Genomic DNA, 27,522 nt, shown 5'->3' with positions numbered 1-27,522 from the left:
CTACAAAAAGATGGGCAAAGGGACCATTAAAGAGGCTGCTCATGGAAAAATAAACACAGAGATACACTTGTGTGCTTGCTAAAGCTATTGCTAAATCACTCTAACGAGCAGGAATAATAAGTAATGATTTGAATAAGGAATTAAGACAAACTCATTGAAACTAGCAATGTCTTCTATCCTTTATTTCTCCACTTTCTCATCTTTAAAAAGGTAAAGAAAACGCTTCTAATTAGATGCTCACAAACAGTTCAACATGCTTGGTTGAAAGAATATACAAAAAAGCACTGCATTTAAACTCTTAAACTAATCCAACTGGGGAAGCTTCTGCAGAGCATAATTCCCCCCCCCCTTTTTTTTTGTTCTGGTTTTGTTTTGTTTTGTTTTTAATAATTCAAAAAAGAAAAAAGAATTCCCTTTAGGTTATTGGTCATAAAAATGCCCTAGGAAGGGGGCGGGACAAATGGGGAGAGGGAATTATTTAAAAGTGAATTGTTTTTTCAATGGAAAACCCAATTATGAATTCCTTTAAAAACACTTTTTGTTAAAATATATAAATAGGGCAGTCTTTTTGTGAAGCGAAGGTATTATGTACACAGAACCCAAATCAATAGAGAGAACATTATGAACACTCCCCAAGCCTTTGTATTTCTTTTTTTTTTTTTTTTTTTTTAAAGAAAATGGAAGCCTGCTTTTATTGATGCACACATTGATGGACCTGCGATTGGAAGGGGTGGTGACGTTAACATGACACTGGTGGTTAACACAACGGAAACATGAGGGCAGGAGATGGCTTTGCAGGGACATGATGCCTTCATAAGTGAGGGAAACGGACTGCTAGCTGGCTGCCCTTTCATTTCATGTTCTTCACAAACTCCTCTCCCTTTTTGATGGAGGCCTTCAGCTCGGGGATGGCTTCTGCTATCATCTTCTCTTCAAAAGGGGAGATCTTGCCAATGCCTAGATTCTTCTCGATGCCCTTTTTCCCCAGCAGTAATGGTGTGGAGAAATAGGCACAGTCTGCTTCCTGGGCTTTAACAAAGGAACATTCGACAACTCCTTCCTTCCCATTCATTGCATCCACAAGGGAGAAGACAAACCGAGCTCCAGCGTATGCCATGGACAGGGTGGCAGAGCCTGCTACAGCTTTGGCCTTCACCACCTCCGTGCCGGCCTCCTGGATCCGCCCAGTGACGGCTGTCAGCGGGTCCTGGGGAAGGTCCACCTTGGGGGTGCACTGAGAGATCAGGGGGACGATGGTCTTCCTGGCATGACCGCCAGTGACAGGAACATTGACTCGCGCAGGATCCAAACCCTTTAGTTCCGCAGTGAAAGTGTTGGCCCTGACAATGTCCAGGGTCGTCGCCCCGAAGATTTTCTTGGGGTCGTAAGCTCCGTGTTTCTTGAAAACCTCCGTTGCAATTGGGATGGTGGAGTTGACCGGATTTGAAATGACGCAGATGATGGCCTCGGGGCAATGCTGGGCGCAGGCCGCAGTCCGGGTGGCCACAGCTGAGGCATTGGTGCTGAGCAGGTCATCCCATGTCATGCCCGGTTTTCTTGGGACTCCGGCTGGAGTCACCACCGCATCGCAGCCTTTGAGGCAACCGGCAGCTGCGCAGGTCCGAGGTGGCCTTTCACGGTTGCTCTGGTCTCGATGTGGCTCAGATCTGCGGCCACTCCGGTGTATGAGCAATATCCAGAGGGTCAGGCGGCTCCCTAGGGGCTGTTCTTGAGAAGCCGCGCAAGGGGCTGCCCAATTCCCCCGGAAGCCCCAAGCGCGGCTGCTTGAGCTTGTTCTGGGCCGAGGTGCTGAAGCTGCGGCGGAGAGCGGCGCCGGCGGGGCGGGCGAGGGCCGAGAGCCCAGAGCAGGTGCAGGAGCCACGGCTGGCAGGTGACACCCAGCTTTTGTATTTCCTTGTCACTCTACCTCACCAAGTAAAACCACTGTCGGGGATCTATCCCATAGGTTGGTTTTCCTGTTGTGCCTTCTACAAGTGGAACCAGGCTACTCCTCAATATTGTTGGAGATCTGTCCATATTATTGCATGTGGGTGTGGATGGTTTGTCCTCCGGGCTCTGTATCTCTTCATTGTGTGAATACACTACAGAATTTATTTATCTTTTCCACTACTGACAGATACTTGGGGAGTTTCCAGTTTGGGGTTGAGTCATGCCAATAAATATATTTTTGTATTTATCTTTTAGTTAATGGTCATTCTAGGAATGGAATTGCTTGGTTGGTCATAGATTTTGCATATATTTGGCTTTAGAAGATACTGCCAAGCACTTTTCCAAAATAGATGCCCCAAATTGCATTCCCATGAGCAATATATATTCCGGTTATTCCACATCCTTTCTAATACTTGGTATTTTCTGTCTCTTTCCATTTTAACCACTCTAGGGGATATATGGTGGTTTTAATTGTAATTTTTTTAGTAACTCATGAAGATGAGCCCTTTTTCATATATTTGTACCTGGAGGGATATTTCATGTTTAGAAATTGGAATACCCGTTGTAAAGTTGTCAGTGTTCCCCAAGTTGATGTATAGGTATAATATAGTACCAGTCAAATTACTAGCAATTTTCTTTGCAGAAACTGAGAAGCTCATTAAAAAATTCACATGGATTTACAAAGGACAAAGGATAGCCAAGGAATTCTTAAAGAAGAAAGCTAGAATACTTCCATTATTGTATATAAAACCTATTCAAGGGGATGGCTCAGTTGGTTAAGTGTCTGCCTTTGGCTCGGGTCATGATCCCAGGGTCCTGGGATGGAGCCCCACATCATTGGGCTCCCTGCTCAGCCCCACATCTTTGTGCTTCTTCCTCTTACTCTGCTCCTCCCTCTACCTCTCCCTCTGCTTTTGCTCTCTCTTGCTGTCCTCACCTATCAAATAAATAAATAAATAAAATATTTTTTTAAAATAACCTATTCAAAAGCTTTGGTAATAACTAAGATTGTGTTATTGGTGCTAGGCTAACTGATCAATGGAAAAAATACAGTCCAGAAAGAGACCCACTTATATATTGTCACCTGATTTATGGCGAAGATGACTCAGCATGCAGTGGAAAAGGGTTATTAGCCTTTTCAATAAATGCTGTTCAGCCAATTGGATAGCTATTTGGAGAGAAAAGAATCTTGACCTCTTCCTCATTTTATGCATAAAAGCGGATTCTAGATTTAAGTGGGAAAAGTATGTGTGTGTGTAAAAATTTAGAGGAAAACAAAGGAAAACTACTTTATTACCTTGCAGTATACAAAGATTTCTTAAACAGGACACAAAAAGTGTGACCCATAAAAGAAAAAGATGAATACATTGAGCCATGTTAAAATTGTGTTGGCCAGAGTACCATTATTAAGAGAATAAAAAAGAATGCATGAAAATGTCTGAAAAAAAGATCCACAACCAGAATATATTTTTTAAACTCCTACAAATCTTTTTTTTTAAAGAATGAAACCAGCTTTTAAAAAATGGGTAAAAAATGTGAACATTCACAAAAGGTGATATCCAGATGGCCAATTAACATGGGGGTGGGGGTGGGGGGTCCTTTGTGTCTTTTTCCTTTTCTCCTTACTTATAATAAGAATATGTATGTCATGTACATACCCAGCTACTTTTTTACTGCTAACACTCTAAAATAGTATGCCTATGAAACATCAATAATATTTGTAATTATACTAAAACGTGATGTCCTTTAAATATTACTGTTTTAGGTTCATGATGTTTTGATGCCATGGACATATAAACATGTGAAATCTAAAGGATGCAACAGCAGGAAACACCAGATGGTTTCACACATACTTATAACCCTAAAAAAAATTAGCTTTTCCATTACCATGAAATGTGAGCAAACAGATCTCCCCTGCTGCCTGCTTCACCCTCGTCGTCCTCCCTCCTTCCTCTCTCTCTCTCTCTCTCTCTCTCTCTCTCTCTCTCACACACACACACAATCCAATCTTTGAGCTATGGACATCTCCCCCTGACCCAGAGCCACATCAAGCTCACTATTGCTGGTCACTCCTATCACCTTTAGGGAGATAAAGAAGGGACATCTAAGTGGCAGGGTTAGATGATGATGCAGAAGCCTGTTGTATTCTCTGCTTGGAAGCTGTTCAAAGCTAAAGATTTAATGTGTGTGGGGTGTGTTTTTTGTTTTTTGGGTTTTTTTAGGTGAATGAAATAGGTGTGAACTTGACCAAGTTAAAATGTTCTCTTCCCATACATATTAATTAGAATCACCTGGAGGGCTCTGTGAAAGCTTGCTGATACCTGGGTTCTGGTTGCAGTCTGGACCTTGGGAGTTATAAAAGCTCCCCGGGTGATTCTCATGTACTGATAAGGTCATCACCCCTGCTGGTGCTTGAGTCAGGGCACAGTTAAAACTGAAATACCACCTTGATTGCCCCAAAGAGCAACCCTGTTAGACTGCATCATTTGTGTTCTGGCTTGACTGGGGAGGAGGGATACCTCTTCTTTTTCAGAGTTCTCCAGGGATTGAGTCCTGAGGGTGCCTAACAGGAAGTGGGGAAACTGTCTTTTCAAGAATATGCTCAGATTTTCCACAAAGATTGCCCTCCCTTCCTAATTACCCCACGAGCACCTCACTGAAGATAATGTGTGCGCTGTGCTAGCTCAGCAGACGAGAAAGGCCTAGATTGCTGCTATATCCGGCCTTCCTCCCCCTTTCCTTCTCCTCGGCCCCACCACGCTGATTAAGAATTCATGATTGTAACTCAAGTATTTCAGTACCGTGAAAGCACAAAGCCCTGGCAGCTCCTTCCAAAGAGAAACATGGTGGTAGTGGCTGTTTAAAATTTTATTTCTTAAATGCCATTGTGAATACAGATCTACTGTGATGAAAATACATCACTAGAATTTTTACATAATTCATACAGCCTTTTGTAACTGCTTTCTTCCATGATTAATATCTTATTTACTTTCCTCTTCAGTAACCAAAAATAATTGATGCACTATATTTTAATATTTTGTATTTGTACTGCTTTAATTGATTTCATAAGTTATTCCAGAGGCTGACCGCAAAGGTTATTTTATGCTCATCTGATAATCTATTTAAGGTTGTGATGGGGGGGAGGGGCAGTCACTTATATAAAGCAATTCAAAGAAATGCAATAGAAAAGTCTACATAAAGGTAAATAAAAGAAAACTTTTAAAGGTAAATCCTACTAATTTATTATTTAGCTAATAGTTTTTTTCATATCTTGTATTTCTTCTGTTCCTTTACCCATCCATGTCTTCTGCCAACCAAAGGGCAAATAGATAAAATTTTAATCTACAACCCCTAATCCGATTCTTATTCTTAACATAGTTTTTCATTCACTAGATCAGAATATTGTTATGTAATAAAAGACCTAAAGTTGTATATCACGAACCATAATTTGGAATATTTTCGTTACTCAGTAATTCAGCAATTTCTTCTAGTTTTATACATGTCATATATATTATCCCATGCAGAATTTTCAGTAATTTTCAGCATTTTCAGTAATTTGGCCAGGACCAGTAGTAGTATATTTTTCATTCAAGAAAAGGAAAGCCAAAATTCAGAGAAGTTAGACTGACTTCCCGTATTATGAATACAGGATGTAACGATTACTGGAATTCCATTTTTCTGATCTAAATCCTTTGCTTCCTATTTATTTGGGGAGCATTTTCATCTCTGTTAATTTATGGCCCCTTGACTCGGAGGTAGAAGAAGGAAAGGAAAAAGGGAAGGAATCCATCTGCTGGTCAGTGATTGCCACTGACCTCAGGCATGGAGCAGGGTGCCGCTCACACCTGACTTGGCTGAGAACCACACCCCTACAAAGTCAGCATCTTGGCTTCCATTTTTCAGTTGAGGACATGGAGATTCAAGGAGCCTACCCACCAGTCCAAGAGGGCAGACCCAGGTCAGTCAGGTGCTGAGAAGCTTAGTTTGCTCCTTCTCCAGGAGATCAGATCCGGTTGGAAGGGAGGGGGAATTACACACACAAACAGACACACCTGAAATGAAATACCATTCACTGTTCAGCATTGCAGGAAGAATAGTCATTCAGCTAAAGTGTTCCACAAAAACAAAGGATCACTTCTGAACGGATGCTCAGCAGAACCCCTTCTTCATGGAAAAGAGCAGCCATGGCTGAAATTTAAGAAAGAGGATTTCAGGGGGGGCCTGGGTGGCTCAGTCATCAGTTAAGCATCTGACTCTTGATTTCAGCTCAGGTCATGATCTCAGGATCCTGAGATGGAACCCTGCATGAGGCCCCAGCTTGGCAGGGAGTCTGCTTGATATTCTCTCTCTCTCTCTCTCTCTCTCTCTCTCTCTGCTTCTGCTTCCCCCACTCCCGCATGTGCCCCCTCACTAAAGCGCCCTCGCTCGCTCGCTCTCTCTCTCTCTGTCTCTCTCTCAAAAAAAGCAGGGGAGGGGGCAGGATATGGGCAGGCAAAAAAAAGAACATTCCAGGAAAAGATGATGGCTTAGAAGGAGAAAGCCAAAGAGAAGGGGGAAATGAGGATGTGGGGAAATAGATGAGCAACAGCAAAAGCAGATTCCAAGACTTTACACACATGCTGAATAAGCATGGCTAGGTTAACATATTCCCAATGTCAAGTATTACAATAAATGCTTTATAAAGGCAGTATCAAGAACTTCTGAACTGAGGTGGTCCCACAAAGCTTCACAGCAGAAGTGTGATGGAGGTGGATAAAAAGAATGAATTTTAAGCCAACTTCTTGAACAAAATGTCATGATGAGAAGACCTGAAGACCTAAGATATAATTGCCAGTTAGAGACCTGGAGGACAGCTTTGCATTAAGAGAGACCTTGAGGTGGGTTAGTATGCAACAAAGAACCACTGAAAGTGTTTTAGCTCACATGCAGCCCTCACTGAGTTCTTTGTTATAAATACAATATATAAAATATAATAAAATAATAAATAATTTTTATCCTGTATCTTACATGATCTCTCTTGACTTTCAGCCATGTGGTAACCTATCTCTCTTGAAAACTCTCTTCCCCTGGTTTTGGAAATGCCCCTACTTCCCTGGCTTCTCTTGCACCATTATGCAGCCCCTTAGTCCCCTCTGGGGGCTCCTTTCTTCACCCATTTCCTTGTCTCCCTGCATTACCATGGTCTGCCCTCTGCCCACCCCACTCACCTTCATCTCTTTGGGGACGACCTGAGTGGCGGTGACACCTCTGACCCACACGTGTCTCCAGACCACACACTGACCTGCCTTTCTACTTGACATTTCACCCAGAGTGAGTGGGCACCTGCTGTCAGCCTTGCCCTCTCCAGCGCAGCTCTTGCCAGGACCCAGATCTGATCCTGTCCCTCCCCATTGAAAACTCCTGTGACTCTCCCATGTGGTGGCATTAGAACTTGTGATCCCCACTTGCCAGTGTGGCCCAGCAGAGTGTCACGTTGTGAACCTGCCTACACAATGAGGGTGCCTGCCTCCATTCCACTATAATTATGGACATTTTAAAAATTCCCACTCAAACAGATGGTCATGATGCCTCTAGAAATCTTTGCTTCTTCTGGATTTGACCCTCTTCCAACCTAGCAAAGGCAATGGCAGTGATTATTTAGATTTCTTACCAAGGGGCATAACCTCAAGAGCTGTAGACCAGAGGAGAGAACCCTCCTTGGAGCCGGTTTGTCTCACTCTGTGGCAAGTGCTTTGGAAAATAATGTTGTTATTAAAGCTGGCCTGTGACTTTATGTTCAGGGCCAATTTTCATTGCCAAGAGTACCGGCCAGAGGTTTTCCTGCCCGTATTTGCTTATGCTTGATATACTTTGAAATACTGATGAAGTTCCTCCTATTCTATATAAATACTTAGGTATATAAGTCTGTACGTATATAAATACATCTGTGAATACACATGTATACACATAGAAAACGTGCGCGTGCATGCGTGCATACATGCGTAAACACAATCACATCCACACACATACACCCCCACATACACACATATATATAGAACTTTTGAGGGATGGGGACCATTTTTCTTCCTTCTTTCCCTTCTCTCTGATTCTGTCCCAGTAGTCAGCAGAGCAGGGTGTGTGCCGTGGTGGCGTTGCCCTGGAGTTTAGTGCTGACACTCTCTTTCCTCTGACACCACGGAGGGCATCAGGGGCTGCTGACTGAGCCCGAGCCCCCTCTGCTCTCACTGCAGCCTCTGCTCACAGGCCTGATGGAAATCCAGCTCATGTTACAGCGCTCAGGCTCCAGTACTGTTATAATTGAGAGCTACATTCAATTTTAAGCAAGAACAAACTAAATCTGCCTTCTGCAGAAAAGTAGGAACAGCCTCCTGTGGTATTTCCTTAAATGGATTAATATGTTGATCTGGGGGAAATCGGGAGCCATCCTTCATGTTTTCATTATTAAGCCAGGTGAAATGAAAAACCAAATCTCACTGCTAAATGCCACCTCTGGGAATTTTGCTGTGTTATCTCTATTTTAAAGCAACCTGCAGGATTTCTCCTTTAGTTAAAACATAATGTCGTAAATATAAAATTTCAGTGCTCCTTTCTTTTTTTTAACTTTAGACACCATTTAGTTGCTTTCCATTTGCAGAGCTCATACCAGGAACGTTTTGTAATGTTAGCTGGCTGTGAATATCTAATCACGTGAGGAGCGGTTGCTGTGTATCTACCTTCGCGTATTCGAGAAATTGCAGCCCGAGCCTGGTAATAAAGTACTAATTATCAGAGTACTGCATCATAGTCCATAGCAGACACCTACGTCTTTATTCACTTAAATGTTTTTAAGTGAAAGTATCAATCATAAAATAAAGGGTAGGCATTAAATAGCAACTTCGGCCATTGTAGATTATTCTTGGTGATTTAGGGTAAAATACTTCTCCGTGTTGTGGGCTTTCACTCAGTATCTGTTTATAAATGAGCAAATATCCTTATGATTTTCAGAAGAATACTTTCTCTGTTTTTTAAGATTCAGAAACCCTGAACTTGAACTTGCCGTTCTGTGCTGCTTGTCTGAGTTCAAGGAGACAGTTCTGGAAGAAAGACTGAGCATTGCTTTACTATTACTCACAAGGCAAAGTTCAAAATGCTGGAAGGGTGTTTCTTCTTTTTCTTTCAAGAAGATGAAATTAGGCTGCAGGGGGAGGTTAGGGTCTTGTGATACTACTGCGATGTTTGTTGTGATTTGAAACCCATAGAGGTTTGCAAGAGCTGCAGGGCTACTTCTGGGAAGTCAGGACTGCCTTGCAGCAGTCAAGATTTCTCTCCCTAAGGGGACCCAGACTATCTCCTTGTGTTAGGCTTTTTCTGTTTGCACAAAACAGGCAATAGGAGGTTCAGAAGTTCAGGTTGCCCAGAACAGACCTGAGATGGGCGTTTATTCTAATAACACCTGGAGAAATGGGGCAGCTCAGGAAAGATCCCCAGCAGTTCACCCCTCCTGTCTCATCAAGACTGGAGGTCCTTCAAGAAGTAGTGGCAGCTCCCAAAGTTCACCTTTCCTGTTGCCTTGCCGCCCCTCTTTGCTTCCCCACCCTCCATCCCTGCTACTTATTCTTTCTGCTACCAGCAGGCTGGCTGACTCTGTTTGAAACAATTGCTTCAACTCTTCCAGTTTGGAGCATCCCCACCTGCCCTGGGCAGAGTTCCTGTGGTCTGGGCATAAACCTGTGGTCCACACACCTCTGCCACTCTGCAGAGAAGGGAGCATGAGGCTTGGCTCATTTCATCTTGAGTTTAGGCTGGGTCTCTGCTGCATGATCTTGTCTCTGCTGCATGATCTTCCTCTTCAGAGCCAGCAACGTAGCTTTGTTGTCTTGGATTTGATACAGGATTATTCATTTCTTACCTTTGCCTCCTGCTTTGACAAACACTCTAGAAGACAGATGATACAGTCCTACTGGAGAATTCGCTATTGAATGACCAAGATTATAAATATGTTTGGTTACCTCTGGAGAAATCCGTGTGAAATGAGAATGTCTGGTTTGTCCTGCCTGCCTCCAAATATCTCTCAAGACTTTTCTCTCTGTCCTTTTTTTTTTTCTTAGACATATACACCAACCAATATTTATTTCACAGGGAGCAAGTGTGACACTTTGGAACACACACACACAAATTGTAACGTATAGTAATGTGTGTGTGTGTGTGTGTGTGTGTGTGTGTAGTGTGTGAACAGAAGCTGTAGCACACCAAAAGTCTCTGTTTTGTTTAATGCTTTAGACTTTTCCAAGTGCTCTCCCATTTGTTATCATTTTAATCTTCAAAGTAACTAGGAGAGACTATTATCCACCTTCTGCTGTGGAGAAAACCGGTCCATCACAACAGAAAGAGCCAGTATTAGAATCCCAGTTTTTCGATAGGCTTCACAACATCTTGATACAAAAGTGCTTGATAATTAAATGGTATGTGTGATCTGTGTGTGCATGGCTCGCCTTGCCCCGTCCCACCAAGCACATGTACACACAGCTGTTGAGACTCAGTTATTGAAAAATGATAGAATTCATCGGCATTAATAATTTCCATTCTGTATGTGATCTTGGTAGCTGAGAAGTTAACTATTAGCCTGGTGAAGTCGGAGTCTGGAAGCCTGTCCTGAGGTGGTGTTAGCTGTCAGTCTACTGGTAGGCAGTGCAGGCAAGTGATTCGATACAAAAAGGAATCAGTTCTCCATATCACTCTTCTTTCCATGTTCTGTCCATTCAACCAACCATCCTGTTGGAGTGACACCATTTGTAAAAAGTCCCAGATCTGGGGTAAAGGGACCTGATTTCTGATGCACCTGATACTAAGTAGACAATTTGGATTAAGTTACTGTACACGTGTTAATTTGATTTTTTTTAATCTGTAAATGAGGTGTCGGGATTTTGTTTTCTGATGTCTCATCTGTGTGCAGCACAGTCTTAGGTCCTGCACACTAGCATCTACTACTTTAGCCCCCTTTGTAACCTCCTCCCCAACCCACTCCAGGGCTAAGAGGCTGGGAAGGGCTGTCACTGAGATATTAAAAATCTCCCTCAGATAGGCCCCTTGCCAGGTATTGTACGGAATTCACTCTGCTGTTTAATTCCACTGAATTACACTTTTTTATGTTAACTTAATAGGCTAATATTTTTTGAACTTGTAAGATTGAATGTATGGAATGAAATCAATATTTCTGATAATTACTTGATGGGGGTGGGCAGGTTCAGAAGAAAGTCATTTAAAACTCCCAGACTAATATTGACAAAAATTATTGGCTTAAAGATATAGAATATCTCATTTATAGGGAGCCTTTTCTTGGTTTATTTTATAACTTAGGTAAAAATTGTAGCCACAGCATTTACGATAACATTTAACAAGTCATTTTCTTTTTTTCTTTCTTTTTTTTTTATTCATAAGAGATACAGAGAGAGAGGCAGAGACACAGGCAGAGGGAGAAGCAGGCTCCCTGCGGGGAGCCCAGTGCGAAACTCAGATCTGGGACTCCAGAATCATGCCCTGAGCCAAAGGCAGACACTGAACCACTGAGCCACCTAAGCGACCCAGCAAGTCATTTTCTTTACCAGATTTAGGGAAGAACCAGTAATTTTTTTTTTAAGATTTTATTTATTTATTCATGAGAGACACAGAGAGAGAGAGAGAGAGAGGCAGAGACCCAGGCAGAGGGAGAAGCAGGCTCCATTCAGGGAGCCCCATGTGGGACTCTATCCCGGGATTCCAGGATCAGGCCCTGGGCCAAAGGTGGCGCTAAACTGCTGAGCCACCCGGGATGCCCAAGAACCAGTATTTTAGAATCAGAGCATTCTGTGTATCCCTGTATAGGGTGTTCTCAGGCTTTATTCCTGCTAATTTAGCATTTATGTGGGATTACTACTTCTAAGGGATAAGCAGTTTTCTCATGTGAAGTTATTAGAATCTTTCTTTTGTATCTTTCAGTATTCACAGAATATGTGATCATTCTGTTCAAGTGGTCATGGATGACTCTAGAGATAGCAGTAATTCCTTACCTTTGTTGAGTACCATTAACAGTGGTTCCCAGTTATGGCTAGACATCAAAATATATTGTTTTAAGATCACACAGATGATTTTGGTGAGCCTCCCTCTTGAGAACCACAGATTTGCCAAGAGTGTCAGGTTATAATTCACATGATTTTATGTCACTTTCACTCATCATGAAAAAGATGGGACTCTCAGGTTAAGCGAGCTGCCCAAGGTAGCAGGTAGGGTGCCTGCAGGAGGTGGACAGCCAGGGGAAGGAGGGCCAGCGAGAAGGTACAAGTCAAAGGGAGGAAGCTGGACCCTGCCCCCACCTCCCTGTTTACTTCCACCATCCATGCCTTCTGACGGCACATTCTTACCAGAGGTACATTGAGAGATACCTTTTTTAGATTAGAAGGATGAAAGATTACTAAAAGCCAGCTTTGTTTCCTTATTTAATCTACTATGTCATGGCAGCACAGAGATACACAGATGTGTTGTCAGGTTACAAGTCGTTTATCTCCTGTGGATGTTTCCCCAAGTAGCATAACTTATATGGGTGGTAACATTTTCCTGAGAATGCTTTTGGCACCACACACCTGCCAGCAACGTCTCACTGGTCAAGGAAGCAACATGGTGGAGCAAGAAGCATAAGCTGAGAGTTGGCCACTGTTTACTTGCGTGCTAACCAGCGGCAAGGCATTTAATTTCTCTGGCTTATAGAATTCCTGTATCTATAAAATGAAAGTGAACGAGTGATGTATTTCTAAGGTCCTTTCCAATTCTCTTACTCAATGATGCCAGTGACTCATGGTGGCAAGAATATAATCCTACTGTAATTCATCATTAAGTCCGTGTGTATCACCTTCTGTGTCTAGGGGGTTATGCTAGATGCTGTGGAGAATCCAACAAGGAGTTCCCACAAAGTTCCCACAAAGACTGCCCTCCTGCAACCTACCATCCAGCCAGGGAGACAAAAATGCATCACGGATCATTCTCCCAGAAAGTGAAAGGAAAACTATCAGTTGAGAAAACCATAATTTATTAAGCCTCTCTATGTGCCCTAGGGATTCTTCTAGGTATATAAGGTATGTAAATACCTTATATGCATTTAACTTAATTATCACAATAACCCTGTGAGGTAGATATTATTGTCCCATTTTATAGTTAAGGGAGCAAACATTCAGAGAACAAGTAACCTGCCCGAGTTGTGCAGCTAGGATGTTGAACCACGATTCAGAAACCAGCCCTTCTGATTTCAGAGCTTAGGCTTTTTCATTAGATCATGTTGCTTTCTGATAAAATGCTAGAAGGATCAATAGTTGGATACTTTTAGGGGCAGGATAAGCCCTTTCTGGTAGAGGAGCCATTTGCTCAAGGACTTAAAAGTGGTGGAATTGGCACAGGTGAGCTGGAAGTCTATTTCCAGCAAGGACACGGGAGGGAGCAAGCCATGCGCAGGTAGGAAGCCCCGCATGCCCTCTGCCCTGTGAGCAACACCTGTGAAGGACTGGCGGCAGAGCAGGAGGGGGAAGGCAGCTGGCAGACAGATCCGAGAGTTACTGCAAAGGCATTTGGGGGCTACTCCAGCTTCGGATGAGAGGTCACATCCAGCTATGCCCCGTGAGTACTCAGTGGACGGGAATGAGATCGGAGCCCGCTGGCCTGGCTGGGGAGCCGTGCAAGAATGCAGGGCCGAGCTGGCGGCCTGAGATTGAAGGTCAGAAGTAGGGAAGGGAGAGGAGGCACTGGAGCATTCTGTGGCCTTCTCAAGAAGATGCTGTCATTGGGAAACACACCCGAGAGGCGCGGACTGGGGAGGCATGATGAGGACCCTGACTCCAGTGAGCCCGAGATGCGCACGACTTCTTCAGCTGTAGCTCCAGAACCTAAGAAAGCAGCCAGAGCCAGAGCACACAGGCATCACGCTTTTGCAGGGGAACTGCAGGCTGAGAGTCCGTGCAGGCTGGCGCGCTCCTGTTTACAAAGCACGTGCACAGTTGGTACCCCGGGTGCTTGTTGTGGTGGCTGAAGAGAGCCACAGTGAAAGAATAGCCATGCTGATAGCTAGGAGTTATTAACTGCCTGCTGTATACCAGGCACTGTGCTCAGCATTGTACGTACTTCAGTCTTCGCATCCCTTTGAGGTGGGGCTCATTTTTCATAGCAAGGAGCTAAGACAGGGGTAAATACATTAGCCAACTAGTAAATGGCAAAGCTGAGGTTAGAGCCCAGGTCCAGTGGCCTTTAGGTCCCCAGACTTGGTTAAACAGAGAAAAGGAAAAGACGTGCTATGACTGAGGAAAATCTGATTCCTCAGAAAAAGAAGGAATTGCAAGAAGGGCAGAAGCACAGCCGATTGCTGTTGAGCAGTTTGCTGCTAGATGCTCGGAGAGTCAGGGTGGGGACTGGAGTGACCCTGCACTGACCAGGGCTGGTTCACCACCATTGACATCCACCGTCCTCCCACAAAGCTTGCACACTGAGCTCGTAACTGATGGCGCTAGGATTTTCCATACTCAGTGAAACAGATGGGCAGCAGCACCTTCCTGCCTCTCGCTACCCCGTATCCGTGCAGCCTGGAAGAAGGGGGAATGTCTGAAAGTCAGCAGGACCTCAGAGAGCCCAGAGGCCTGCTGCTGCTGCTGTGCTCAGCTGCTTCTCTACATCAACGGTTGATGTGTAACTTTGCCCTTCGTTACATTCATCCTACATGATTTTTAAGTGATGATGCTTTTCCTGCCAGAGTAACAAACTTAGTACAATGACACGCCAGTAGGATGACATATCCTGCAATGACTTACATGCTGTGTGTGTGTGGGCATGCGTGCACATGTCTGATTGTAAATGGAACAGTATATCTGATGCTTACATTTCTAAATATTTATATTTAATTTCAGGGGAGGGGATCCCTGGGTGGCTCAGCGGTTTAGCACCTGACATTGGCTCAGGGCGTGGTCCTGGAGTCCCAGGATCAAGTCCCACGTCGTGCTCCCTGCATGGAACCTGCTTCTCCCTCTGCCTATGTTTCTGCCTCTCTCTCTCTCTCTCTCTCTCTCTCTTGTGTGTCTCATGAATAAATAAAAAAAAATAAAATCTTTAAAAAAATTTCAGGGGAACATTGGCTCCAAGTTTTCCACTTTCTCATAGTTTTGTTATTCTGGTCATGGCTCTGCAGAGGCGGCTTCTCTGAAGCTCTCTGACCACTCAGCTAAATTTATTTTCAGATATAAGAAACTCAGATATACATTTTTTTCTGAGGCATACTAAGATTTTAAGTCTACTTTTCCCACCAACCTTAGTATATAGCTTATTATCCTGAGATATTTAATAAATCCGGCTGCTGATGGTCACTTTGCAGTTTCTGGTTTTTTTCCACCCTGCCCCCACAAAGAACACTTGGAGACTGTCTGGAGGAGCAGTAAGGACCAAGCAGCAGTTTGAGCTGTGACTTTCCAGGCAGGCTTGGCTCCCAGCTCTGTGACATGCTGTATGATCTTGATTGAACCATCCACCACCATCCTGGCCTCTACTTCAGAGTCCGAGATAATGAACCATCCTTGATACCTGTGTCCTCGAAACCTAGGAGAATTTTTTTAAAGATTATTCTATTTGAGAGAGAGAGACAGAGAGAGCAGAGGCAAAGCCAGAGAGAGCATAAGTGGAGAGTGAAGGGGTGGGTAGAGCAAGGGGGAGAAGCAGACTCCCCACTAAGCAAGGAGCCCAGTGGGACTCGATCTCAGGACCCTGGGATCGTGACCTGAGCTGAAGGCAGACACTTAACCGACCGAGCCACCCAGGCACCTTGAGACCTGGGAGAATTAATGAGCTAAAGACCATAAAATACAAAAGAGTCTTGGGTTGACGACCCCTCAGAGGAAGACCTCCTGTTGCAGCGCTTCTCCGTTGGCAGGCTTTCCCTCATGGCGTTTTCCTGTCAGATCCTCATCTTATCATTATCCTCATTTTATACGTACCTATGGTATTATTCAGCATCACCACAGTAGTACCTAGTTCACTTATAGTTTTTGAAAACCTGAAAGTATCATACATTGTAATGAAGTTTCACTGAATTATAATGATCATTCAGGACTATACATCCAAAGCTTAAATTGGCTAAATTTTACTCACCCAGTCATTTATCTGAAACGTGGTGTCATCCTACAATCCTAAAAAAATGTAATAACGAATACAAAATCTCAAGCTTAAAGGACAGTTTTGTAATATCAAACAAGCATTGTGTCATAAAATGAAATTTTGGTGAAAGAACTATTCTAGATAAATCAGAAATGAAACTTGAGTTCTGAAAGAAATCCGAAACTTATAATTGTACATTTGGAAGTACCTTAGAAATGACAAAGAAAGAGCACCTGGGTGGCTTAGTGAGTTAAGTGTCTGCCTTGGGCTCAGGGCATGATCTCAGGGTCCTGGGATGGAGCCTCACGTTGTGTTCCCTGCTCAACGGAGAGCCTGTTTCTCCTCCTTCTACTCTCCTCCCTGCTTGTGCGTGTGCATTCTCTCTCTCTCTCTCAAATAAATAAGTAAATAAATAAGTAAATAAATAAATAAATCTTTTAAAAAAAATGACAAAAATCTTCCCATGAAGATTCCCCTATAAATATATGATAGGTTTAATTAGCAGTTATTTCATTATGTATCTTTAATATAAATGGAAATGATTCCAAATAAGAGGCTGTCATTTTCAATAATTGTTGTTGGCATGGTTTTAGAAGAATTGCCTTCTTGGTTGCTGTAGTGTTGTCTGTGTGTGTGTGTGTGTGTGTATGTGTGTGTGTGTGTGTGTGTTTCTGTCTCTTCACTGAGCAAAAGTTATCTATCAACAACCTGAAAATTTTTCTTTCATTAAAAAAAATCTCTTTATCCTGACTAATCCAGTTTTCCCACTTTTGCACCCATGTTTTGTACTTGAGAACATTCAGAAGGCACGGTGACTTATTCAGGGCCACAATTCAAATGGTCACACAGATCAAGACTCAAGTTCGGAGTCCAACTCTCTCGGCCCATAGCCCAGCACCGTTTCACTGCTGGTGTCCGAGAGCCTGGGGCTTGTCGAGGCCTTCTCTTCTTCGTGGTTTCATGTTTTCAATAAACACCTGCTCAATACAGGCCAAGGCACAGGTGGGCTAACAGCGGGTCCAGTCCCTGCTCCCCGGAGGACAGACAGCAAACAAATAAGCACACGGGTGAACCTATCACAAGCCAAATTAAGTTCTGGTAAGGAGGGCGACAGCCCTGAGAGGGTGACCAGGGACACCTGTCAAGGATGCCTTCTCGGAGCGAGTGACCCTTGATCTGGAAGAGGTGCGTGACGGGAGGGTGGAGAAGAGCAGGTGCCCTGAGGGGGCAGGAAGACAGGGATTGTTGCATTTAGACTCCACGTCCGTGAAAAGCCCCTTGGCCCGGCTTCCCCACAAGCCGCAGCGTCCACAAGCCAGGGAGCGTCCACTGCCTCCGCTGCAGGCAGTCATCCCGTGATCACTGATGAGATCTAGAGCTTCCAGAGCCGATGGGAGAACCTGCTTCAGCAGCAGCACAAGAAAAAGTAGAGCTGAAACAGCACGTGCTTTGCCATCGCCCCCCGGTTCACTGTGCTGACCTTACTTGCTTGCACAAGGAGTTCAGGCAGTGGGGGGAGAGTGAAGAAGCCAAATTTCTCTGCATTGAATGCTTTGTGACTATGAAATTTTGTATCTCTCTTTCCTGTCTTCCTTCAAACAAAGAGTAAAAGGGATCTGTTTAGGAGCGCCTGGGTGGCTCGTGGGTTAAGCGTCGTACTCTTGGTTATCAGCTCAGGTCATGATCTCAGGGCTGTGGGATCGAGTCCTGTGTCAGGCTCTGTACTCAGTGCAGAGTCTGCTTCAGATTCTGTCTCCCTCTCTGTCTCCCTGTCACTCACTTTCTCTCAAATAAATAGATAAAAATCTTTTTAAAAGTGGGGAGAGATCTATTTCTAAAATATCTTTATTTACAGTTATATATATTAACCTAACAAACGTAAGTAGTCCTATGAGCATATATAAAATTTGGTTAGGCAGATCCAAGGACTTTTTTTTTTAACTTAACCTGAGACAGTATATTTTCGGGACACTGATAACCCACTATTTAAACCATAACCTCACGATGAACCCCATTTCTCAGGGAAAGGGACACTGGGCGCTTTCTGCTCACTGGCATTTTAGGTGGAAGCTCAGGACTGTTTATTGGTAGCCTAACCAAGCACTCTCATTATCTTTAATTACCCCAGATCCAGGTTAAAATGTTAGGACATCAGCTAGACTCTGACTTCGTATGTTTGGCTCAAACACAAAGATCACAGCAAAGCTTACCTGTCACCCAATTAGAAACATCATTAAAAATATAAACCTCAAGCATACACAGTAATACCTGCTCATAGGCTGTAAGTTCATCTCATGCTCTAGAAGAAGTAAATGGTTTATGGGATTATTCCATCATTTGTGCTATCCTCTTGCTGTTGCATTTCCCACAAAAATCCAAAATGACTCTCTGGTGGTCTCTCGCTCTCTCTACAAATCCCAGACAGGAGAACGTGTTGGGACTATTTCTCACAACAAATCCTGGATTGGTTGATTCAGTGGCCCATAAACCTGACTCCAGCTTGACAACGTCCAACAGTGGAAAGTAGAAAGTCCCTGGCGCCTAAGAGCAAGGACACCTTTTCCACGAGGCCTCAGCCATCCTCCCTTCTAGTCACACTAACCAAAGTTGTGTTACATGGTTGTCCTCCAACGGTTCACTAGCAGATAGACGGAGGCCACAGTGATGGGCTTCGGTCAGTCCAGATGGACACCAATGAGGCTAGAGAGAGGCCAGCCTCCCCTAAAGCTCACAGAGGGCTGAACAACCTGGGGCTTTGTTGGGAGGGAATGAGGCACAGAAGGGACAGCTGTAGATAGGCAGCCAATGGGCTCAGACACAGTGGGTTTTAACACGTGGGGCCTGGGCACCTGCATTTGACCAGCACTCCAGGTATTCCCTAATAGGACTGACTGGGCCTGAGAGAAATTACCAGGTCTCACGCGTGCATCACACTCTTTCCACTAATAATAACAGTGTCTACCTCCAAAGATGACATGAGAGGAAACATGAATGCACAGCCCTGCTCTTCCTTCCAGTCAGGTCTAAGCTCTTTAAGGACAAGTTGTTAATCAGGGACCCCTCGGCTCTCTGCACAATTCGTTTACTTCACAGACGTTTTGTTTATTCGGGCCAACGAGGGGAAGATGCCACAAAACAGCCGCTGAGCTTACAGGCTAGCATCACCCGAGGGAACGAGATACACCCTGTGTCGGGGCAGCTCCCGGCCTAATGAGGCAGGCAGGTACGAAGGTGGTGTGACCAGCACCATAGGCCGTGAGAGCATTCTAGAACAGCTTAAGCAGTGAAGGGCTAGTATCAAATTGATGTGCTAGAGGGATTGCCGTAATGAAGAAAATTAATTGTAGAGTGTTGAGAATGGAGGCAGAGTGTCCAAGTAGAACTAACTAATCTAAGCAAGAGAGAATTTAGGAGCTGAGAGGGGATGACAGCTGGAATGGAAAAGGATGGATGAACTAGAGGTGATTTGAAGATTGAATATGCTGGGTTGGGGGCTCAGGAGACAGGGCAGGCCTAGCAATAGAGATTTAACAGGCAGTGCTCTCAGCACATTGGAGCCACGGGTATAAATGAGGGCACATGTACTGAGTATTTATTAGAGACCTATTGGTGGCCTTACTGATGTTTTATGCTGCTGCATATCAATATGCATGAGCAATGAAGAAATATAATGTTCTTTCTCCTCCTTGGCAGTAGGTCTCCTGTGATTTTTTTTTTCCCCTCATGATGACTAGAATCATATTGCCTTTCCTTTAGATGAAGCTTTTTTTACTTTGTGGGCAGGAGGGCCTTCCCTTTTGCAAAGAAATATCACCCCCCCCCCCCCCATAGCCCTCACCACCATCGTGATGAGAAGCGTCGACTTTATTGTCAGACACGCTCCGGGTTTCAGTTCCGGCTCCCCACCACATTAGTCACGTGAAATTGAGCACATTTCTTAATCTTTATAAACCTCATTTTCCTCTCCTGCAAAATGAGAATAATATTATCTCCACTTATCATAACTGCATTTCCTTTCCTTTGTTCAAATAGAGACGAAAAAAGGAGGCAAATATGAAAAGGAGCAGAAGCTTGCTTCCGACTTCAGCTAATATGATGTATTAGTGACTGAAGCCGGAATGCCAACGTGGGGGTCGTGTGTACTTAAAGGGGTCGGTCGGCATGTACCACGGGCATTGGCCCATCCCACTGTGTTTTCTCTAGAACCATGTCCCAGCTCTAAGCCCGGTGACAGAGGCTGCCTTTCTGCCTCTCAGACACATTCCCAGGGAGTATTTCCTTCTCAAGGGGCCACGCCATCAAGCGAACGACACCTTGGGTTTATGCTAGCAGTCCCGTGGCTTGTACCTGCTTATAATGGCACATCAAAACGTCACAGCGCATCAGGCCTCAGAGGCCTCAGAGGCCTCAGAAGTCAGGTGGCACAGCCCCAGCTGAGAAACCACATGGGAAGGCATTACAGAGGTGTGGCCAGGAATGGCCCAGGAACCTTCGGAGCAAGCACCCCACGCCTGCCGTTTCCAGACGGTTCTAGCTCAGGGTTGTTTGGGATGCTGAAGACATTTCCCAGCTCCCGTGGCTGTGATCAACTGGAACTCTCTGGAAAAGACAAGAAGTAAAACCCCTTAACTTAATACCCTATATGAGATATTTCACTTTTTTTTTAATGTACTTGACATCTTTCTGACAAATAAGCCTTCCGTGTCCATGCTGAGGCTAGTCCCCCTCTTGTCCGAGCCTGTCAAACCAGTGGTGCTGAGCAAAGCAGAACAGGGGTGAGGAAATCCAGGAACAGCAGTGGGAGCTCAGGGAAGCCCTGGACAGCTTTGCCCTGAAGAAACCATCTGACAGACATTTGCTTTTCCTAACACATCCTTGGTAAGCCATTCTGATGACGTGGTCACCTCAGATCTCTCTCGGCTCTCCCTAAGCATTTTTCAGGGTTACGAAGCGGCTATTCTGGAAGGAAAGCAACTTGATGTCAGGGGCTCCTTCGAGCCTTGGGAATTAGGGCTCAGAAGCTTGGAACTGGAGCTCAGCTGCTAGTGGGAAATACACTGTGAATGTTTTATTCAGTAATGCATATATAACATTGAGCGGAATCCAAATACATAAATCACTTATACAATAGCCGTTAAAAGCTACCTTCCAGCATTTCGGAGCGCAGCGGCCAGAATTGCTCACGAAGTCCTCTATTGCCACCTGCTGTCCGAATATGCTATTGTGCCGTGAAATCTGACTCCCAGTTTTCCTCTGCAGCCTCTTCATAGTCCTTCGGCTCTCGGATTTTTCCAGGGTAAAGTTTGCCTCCCCCACCCCCAACCCAAACTGAAATCCCGTATGGTTTTGAGGATTGCAAAGCAGAACCGTAGCAATCTTTAACACCCTGGGAGGACAGAGGAAACAGGATGGGGCGGAGATGCCCCTGGCCAGCCTGCATCTCGAGGGCGAGGACTCAGTACCCCAGTGTATCTTTAGATTGAGATTGGGTCCCGTTATCACAGCTGTCTACCTCTCAGTGTCTGTATGTCACAGTCACCAATACGTTACAGCAAATGAATAGGAATTCTTGGTATCAGCAGTAAAACTTGCCCATAAATCAGCATGAGCTCACAGGATTCGCAGTATAGAAACCTTACCCCAGATGTTGCCATGAGACACCAGAGCCAGGAGGTAAATTTGGTTGCCTGTGCTAATTACTTAGACATGGCTAAATAATTGTTGTGTAGCTTTTTGACATCCGTTCAAAATGGTCATCATATCCTGAATGACAGTGGTGAGCCAACCGGGCATCAGACTCTAGGCCAAACTGAAGATCTCCAATGTAGCCATGGGTCGTGGAGCACTAACAGGGGTCACCTGAGCATCTTCAAGTGACGTATGAGCATTATACAGCTGGGTTACAGCCATGAGCCCTTCTGAACGTGAAGTGGCATCATTAATGTCTTACCAGCTCAGAAACAATACACTGGCATCTCGGCTCCTGGAAGTTTCGTGAAACGCTGGATAGAGAATATCCAGAATGTAGCCACATGGCGACTCAGGGTAGCGCAAGGGCACAGAAGTCCCTTCTGAGCCACGGGGCACTGTGACACATCCATGATGCAGATGTTGTATGAGACATCTGTGACAGACTAGTAGGCTGAGGAGCCATACCTGGAGATGACCATGGTCTTCGTAGGCCAAGGCATTCTATAACCTGAAACTAAGAGGCAGAGTTCCTAAAGCGTCCTGGGCCCTTCGGTTCTGGGCATGAGTATGGCCCCCAAAGAAGATGTTGTCAGGACACATTATCTCCCAAGACAAAGGCTAAGTTAAAGGGACGGGGAGAGAATCATATTTCAAGTTTAGGGAGAAATTAAAAAGCGGATGGCTTTTCACTTTCACCATAAGCTATGGAAAGCAATATGGAATGATAGAATGGTAGAGACGAACATCGAAAAGTCTGACAAAGGCTGTAAACTCCAGAATTGGACATATTGCTTATCTATTGCTGCATAATAAATTACAAAACTGAGTAGCTTAAAACAATGTTTATCACCACTCCCAGCTTCCATGAGTCAGATATTCAGACTGCACACGTCTTGTGGAGAATGTCCTGCAGTGACTAGACCTCGGGCAGGAGCCTCACAAGCAGGGGCCCGGAATCACCCCCACTCACTTACCCGTCTGGTGGTTGGCACCGGCTGTCAACTGGGGGCCTGGTAGAAGCGGTCACCAGAACATGCACACACGGCCCCACCGGGTACACGGGGCTTCCTCACAACATGGTGGCTGGATTCCAAGGACAAGAGCCCCTAAGAAGAGAGCCAGGCAGAAAACAGATTGCCTTTACGAGTTAGCCTCGGAAGCCATGCCGTGTCACTGCCACTGTCACAGGTGTGTTGGTCAGGGTGCTCAGAGAACTTGCCCAGATTCAAGCAGGAGGAAATTAAGCTTCTCTCAGTAAAGGAGCGTGAAGTCACACATGTGGAAAATACATCAGGCATGCCTGTGCCCTTCATTGTAATTCCCTCCTTACATTGCACAGCAACAGAGTGTGACGTGTTGTGGGCCCTCAGAGAACATTGGACAGGTATACCACGGACAAATGGGTGGGTCAGTGGGTTGGCACCGGTTCTGATTCTCTCTCCAACATGCAGTTTGACCTGGTCTTAGTCTCTCTGGATCTCAGTTTCCTCTCCCAGAAAACAAATACACCGAGCTCTGAGTCAGTGACCATTCCCTTTTCTTAGTAGCCAGATACACATGCTTCAATGGTAGTGGGCTTGCTACAGCAGTAATTCTGAATAAGAGGGTGATGATAAAAGTTTGGGAAAGCACCCCACCCCCACCCCCCTGCGCACCAAAAACCCCAATTCCCCTCCCCACCTTGAGAATCCCAAAGTAAATGATCTCTAAAATTTCTGCTGGCTCTGATTGATCATGAGCCTTGAAACCTTGAAACAAATTGCTTGGCCTCTTTGGGTTTTAGTTTCCTGCTCCAGGGGTGCCTGGGTGGCTCAGTGGGTTAAGCATCTGACTCTTGATTTCTGCTCAGGTCATGATCTCAGGGTTATGGGATTGATAGAGCCCCGTGTGGGGCTCCCTGCTGGGTGTGGAGCCTGCTTAAGATCCTGTCTCTCTGACATCCCCTCACTTCCATCCCGCTCACACTAAAAAACAACAAAAAAGTTTGCTGCTCTGTAAAACAAAAGGCCTATTAAATTATCAGTTAAACTTTTTCAGCTGATTCACATGATTTTAGTATTTCTTTTGACACAAGATTCCTTTATCCACGCTAATTCTGCTTAGCTACATGAATACTTGAGTCTATAGGATTCCTGTGTTTGTAAGTTTCCCATTCAAGCCATTTGAGATGTTTTCCTTTGTGTGGAACCATAGAATCACAAAGTGGCTTTGTGATAGGACTTGGAAATCATCAAACTCTCCATTTTACAACTGAGAAAACTTAAGCACAGAGAGGCCAAGTGATGTGCCCAAGGTCAGCAGGTGTATTAGTCAAGGTTCAATAGAGGAACAAACCAACTGGATTTAAAAGATTTACTGTGAGGAACTGGCTGAAATAATTCGAGGGACTGAGAAGTCCCTCAATCTGTAAGCAAGAGACCCTAGAAAGTTGGCACTGTAATTCAGTCCAAGTCTGAAGGCCTGAGAACAGGAGATGGTGAAAGGCAGTGAATTCTTCTGGGGAGCACAAACCTAATTACTGGGAGGGCATTCTAATTACTGAGTCCACCAACTCAAATGCTAATCGCATTTGGAAACACCGTCACAGACACACCCAGGAACAGTGTTGAACATGGGCATCCCTTGGCTCAATTCCAACTGACATAATATTAACCATCATAAAGGGCAGGGTTAGAGGCTGTGTAGGCTAAAATCTTGTCACCTAAGGCAGTATACTTTACTCTGTGTGACATCATCCTGTTAATCAAAAATATGTAAATGTGTGCACCCTAGGTGACACTGCCATCTTCTTTTTAATTCCACAGATACGACAAATGTTCAATTCGTTTTCATAAAAGTACAGATTTTTTAGACATGAAAACTCTACATCAAAAAACCGGAAATCCACCCTAATTTTAACGAGAGATAATCATGAACACACATGGAGGTTCCGGGTATGATGTTTGTGGGGACCAACAACATTTGAATACGTGTAGAACTAGGTATTTTAAATACAGGCTTTTTAATCTACTAAGTTAATTATTTAGGAGGTGGTAGGGGGCATGAGGAGAAGCGTACTGCTACATTACAGTGTAGGAAAAAGGAAGGGGCCATATTTGGGGTTAAATTTGTATGTGTTTTTTTAATTGTAGTAAGATACACACAATAAAGTTTATCACCCTAACCATTTTTAAGAACATGTGTTACCGGGATCCCTGGGTGGCGCAGCGGTTTGGCGCCTGCCTTTGGCCCAGCGCGCGATCCTGGAGACCCGGGATCGAATCCCACATCGGGCTCCCGGTGCATGGAGCCTGCTTCTCCCTCTGCCTGTGTCTCTGCCTCTCTCTCTCTGTGACTATCATAAATAAATAAAAATAAATAAATAAATAAATAAATAAATAAATAAATAAATAAATAAATAAATAAAAATTAAAAAAAAAAAAGAACATGTGTTACCTAAAGAATACAAGGAAATGCTGGGCCTTACTGTTCACAAATCAAATCAAATTGAAGCACAAGGTAACTTTCCCAGGCCCAGCTCCACACTCCATAGGGAGGTGCTCTAGCCACAAATTGCAGATACCTTAAAACACGGTATGAAAAACTTCTACTTTGTAAAATAGTCACAGCCCATCATGGTTTGTCTAAACCCATATATTGACCTTTCCATATATTGACCTTTTTGAATGCTAAGCCCTACGTCATTTGGATGTGCTCATCATTTACCTAATAAATTCTACTTCCTCCCACCATTTTTTTAAGTTTTGTCCTGAATTTTAGTTACATTTTATGTTTTTAAAAATATCTTGTGTAATACTAAAACACAGTTACGTCAAAAGTGTCGAGAGCCAGCAAGCCACTACTGTTTTAAAACCAAACATTGACTTTTACATAACACTCTTCAGTCTCCTACTCCAGTTTGTATTTTTTGTAAATAGAGGGTGTGACCTGTGTCATGAATTGAACTTGATATTCTGTTGCCTAACTTCAAAGTATATCCTCGATCAAGGTTCTTGTTATGATGCCTTTGCCGTGTTTATGGAGTCATGGTGATGAGGTGGTTTGAACTTTGACCCTGTTTCTCCATGGGCTTGGGGCTGGCTGCCTGACCAAGGAGCCGCTCTGCAGCTCACCAGCTCTTGTCATGTAGAACAGGCTCCTTCCCTTTCCCTGGCCTCTGTCTTCTCCTCCCTACCCCAGGGATATTAATACCTGTTTCCTAAGAATTTAATAACAGGGAATGACATTCAGTTCCCATTAAGTGCCTGAACTTAGTAGGTATTCAAAGAATATTCATATTCTTCTTTTGGGATTAAACTCTCCCAGGCTTTATCCATAGCAACCACTTTGAAGTCCTTTGATCGTCAAGAGACTATTGGAGTACTAGGATGATTGTGGAGAGCAATATTTCTGCGTCTAAAGGATTCATCTCATTTTAGCTCTTCTGATCTCTAGCACTTGCTTCTATTCAAAATTCCAAGAGAGCTTTTCTTTTCTCATAACTCTAGTTGTTACCTTTCTGTCACTTTTTTTACCCCCAGTCTTGAGTCCAAACTCACATCTGTCACTGAGTTTGTTTTCGGTTAAATCTTAGGGTTGTTTTCCTGGGTTTTGAGTTTGGGATGTGTGTAATATACAAATGTCAAAATATGTAAGCCTTTTTGTGACATAGTCTGGAAACCACTCATAAGAACACTCATTCTCACTGGCTACTGACTCAAAATTCTTTAACTGAGGAAAAGTATTGAACATCATTTGTTCTATATATAAAAATTTTAGCAGGCATTTTTCTTTTATCTTCATGGAATTTACTTTCATGATACCCTCTCAGAGCCCTTATCTTCTATTAATCTTTTTTACAATCCTTGTCCATCTCCTGGAAGACAGCAAACACTTTTCCTCTTTGTAACTTGTGCAACCGCGACCATACCCAGTAGATTTTGACCAAAGGCAAAATTAAGTCCGCACCACATCAGATGTGTAAGTAACACAGTTGAGAGAGGTCAGATTTTATGCAGAAGACGTGACTGGTTTTCTGCAGCTAATGTGAATTCAGAGCCTCTCATATAAGTTGGTGTAGAAAGAGAAGCAGAATAGAAGTTGGAATTTGCAAAACTGTGGGAGGAATGTTCCGTATCCTCCTTCAAAAATATATTCTGATGCAATGGCTAGTATCAAAGAGCCAAGAAATAACAGGTATTAATGAGGATGCAGAGAAAAAGGCCCCTCATACAGTGTTGGTGGGAATGCAAATCATTATAGCCTCTGTAGAAAACAGTATAGAGATTCCACAAATATATTAAAAATAGAACTACCATATGATTGAGGAATTCCACCGAGTATTTACCCAAATAAAACGAAAACGCTAATTCAAAAAGATGTATGCACCCATATATTTATTGCAGCATTATTTACAATGGCCAACATTTGGAAGCAATCTAAGTATTCGATGATAGATAAAGATTTTTATATATACAATGGAATATTACTCATCTGTTAAAAAAATGAGGTCTTGCCATCTGTGACAAGATGGTTGGACCCAGAAGGTACCATGCTTAAGTGGAATAAGATAGAGAAAGAAAAATCATATGATTACACTTATCATTTAAAAATTTAAATGGAATTTTAAAAAAAACAAATAGACAAAACAAAAGAACAGAAATAGAACCATAAATACGGAGAACAACCTGGTGATTACCAGAGGAGAGCCACCTCCTCTGGAAAATGGGTGACGGGGAGTAGGAGGTATAGGCTTCTAGTTATGGAGTG

General features: G+C 43.9%; 1 protein-coding gene and 1 pseudogene across 6 annotated transcripts in view; one reads left to right on the top strand and one right to left on the bottom strand.

Moving 5' to 3' along the window:
- Positions 1–27,522, top strand: part of LYRM4 (LYR motif containing 4) — a 159,850-nt gene that overhangs the window by 107,365 nt on the left and 24,963 nt on the right. For 2 of the 6 annotated variants that reach the window (XR_007408414.1, XM_049105989.1), the window contains one exon: positions 24,579–24,714. The exons of the other annotated variants lie outside the window; for them this stretch is intronic. Coding sequence is in view for 1 of the 2 variants with exons in the window: in XM_049105989.1 (XP_048961946.1) it covers positions 24,579–24,625 (47 nt within the window). In the remaining variant the exon portion in view is untranslated. Of the gene's footprint in view, positions 1–24,578; positions 24,715–27,522 lie in introns of those variants that run through there. 6 annotated transcript variants of the gene reach the window in all.
- Positions 652–22,253, bottom strand: LOC112659595 (malate dehydrogenase, mitochondrial-like; annotated as a pseudogene).

This window comes from Canis lupus, chromosome 35, assembly GCF_003254725.2.
Source record: "Canis lupus dingo isolate Sandy chromosome 35, ASM325472v2, whole genome shotgun sequence".
Lineage (NCBI taxonomy): Eukaryota > Metazoa > Chordata > Mammalia > Carnivora > Canidae > Canis > Canis lupus.
This window is presented reverse-complemented; position numbering and strand designations above follow the sequence as displayed.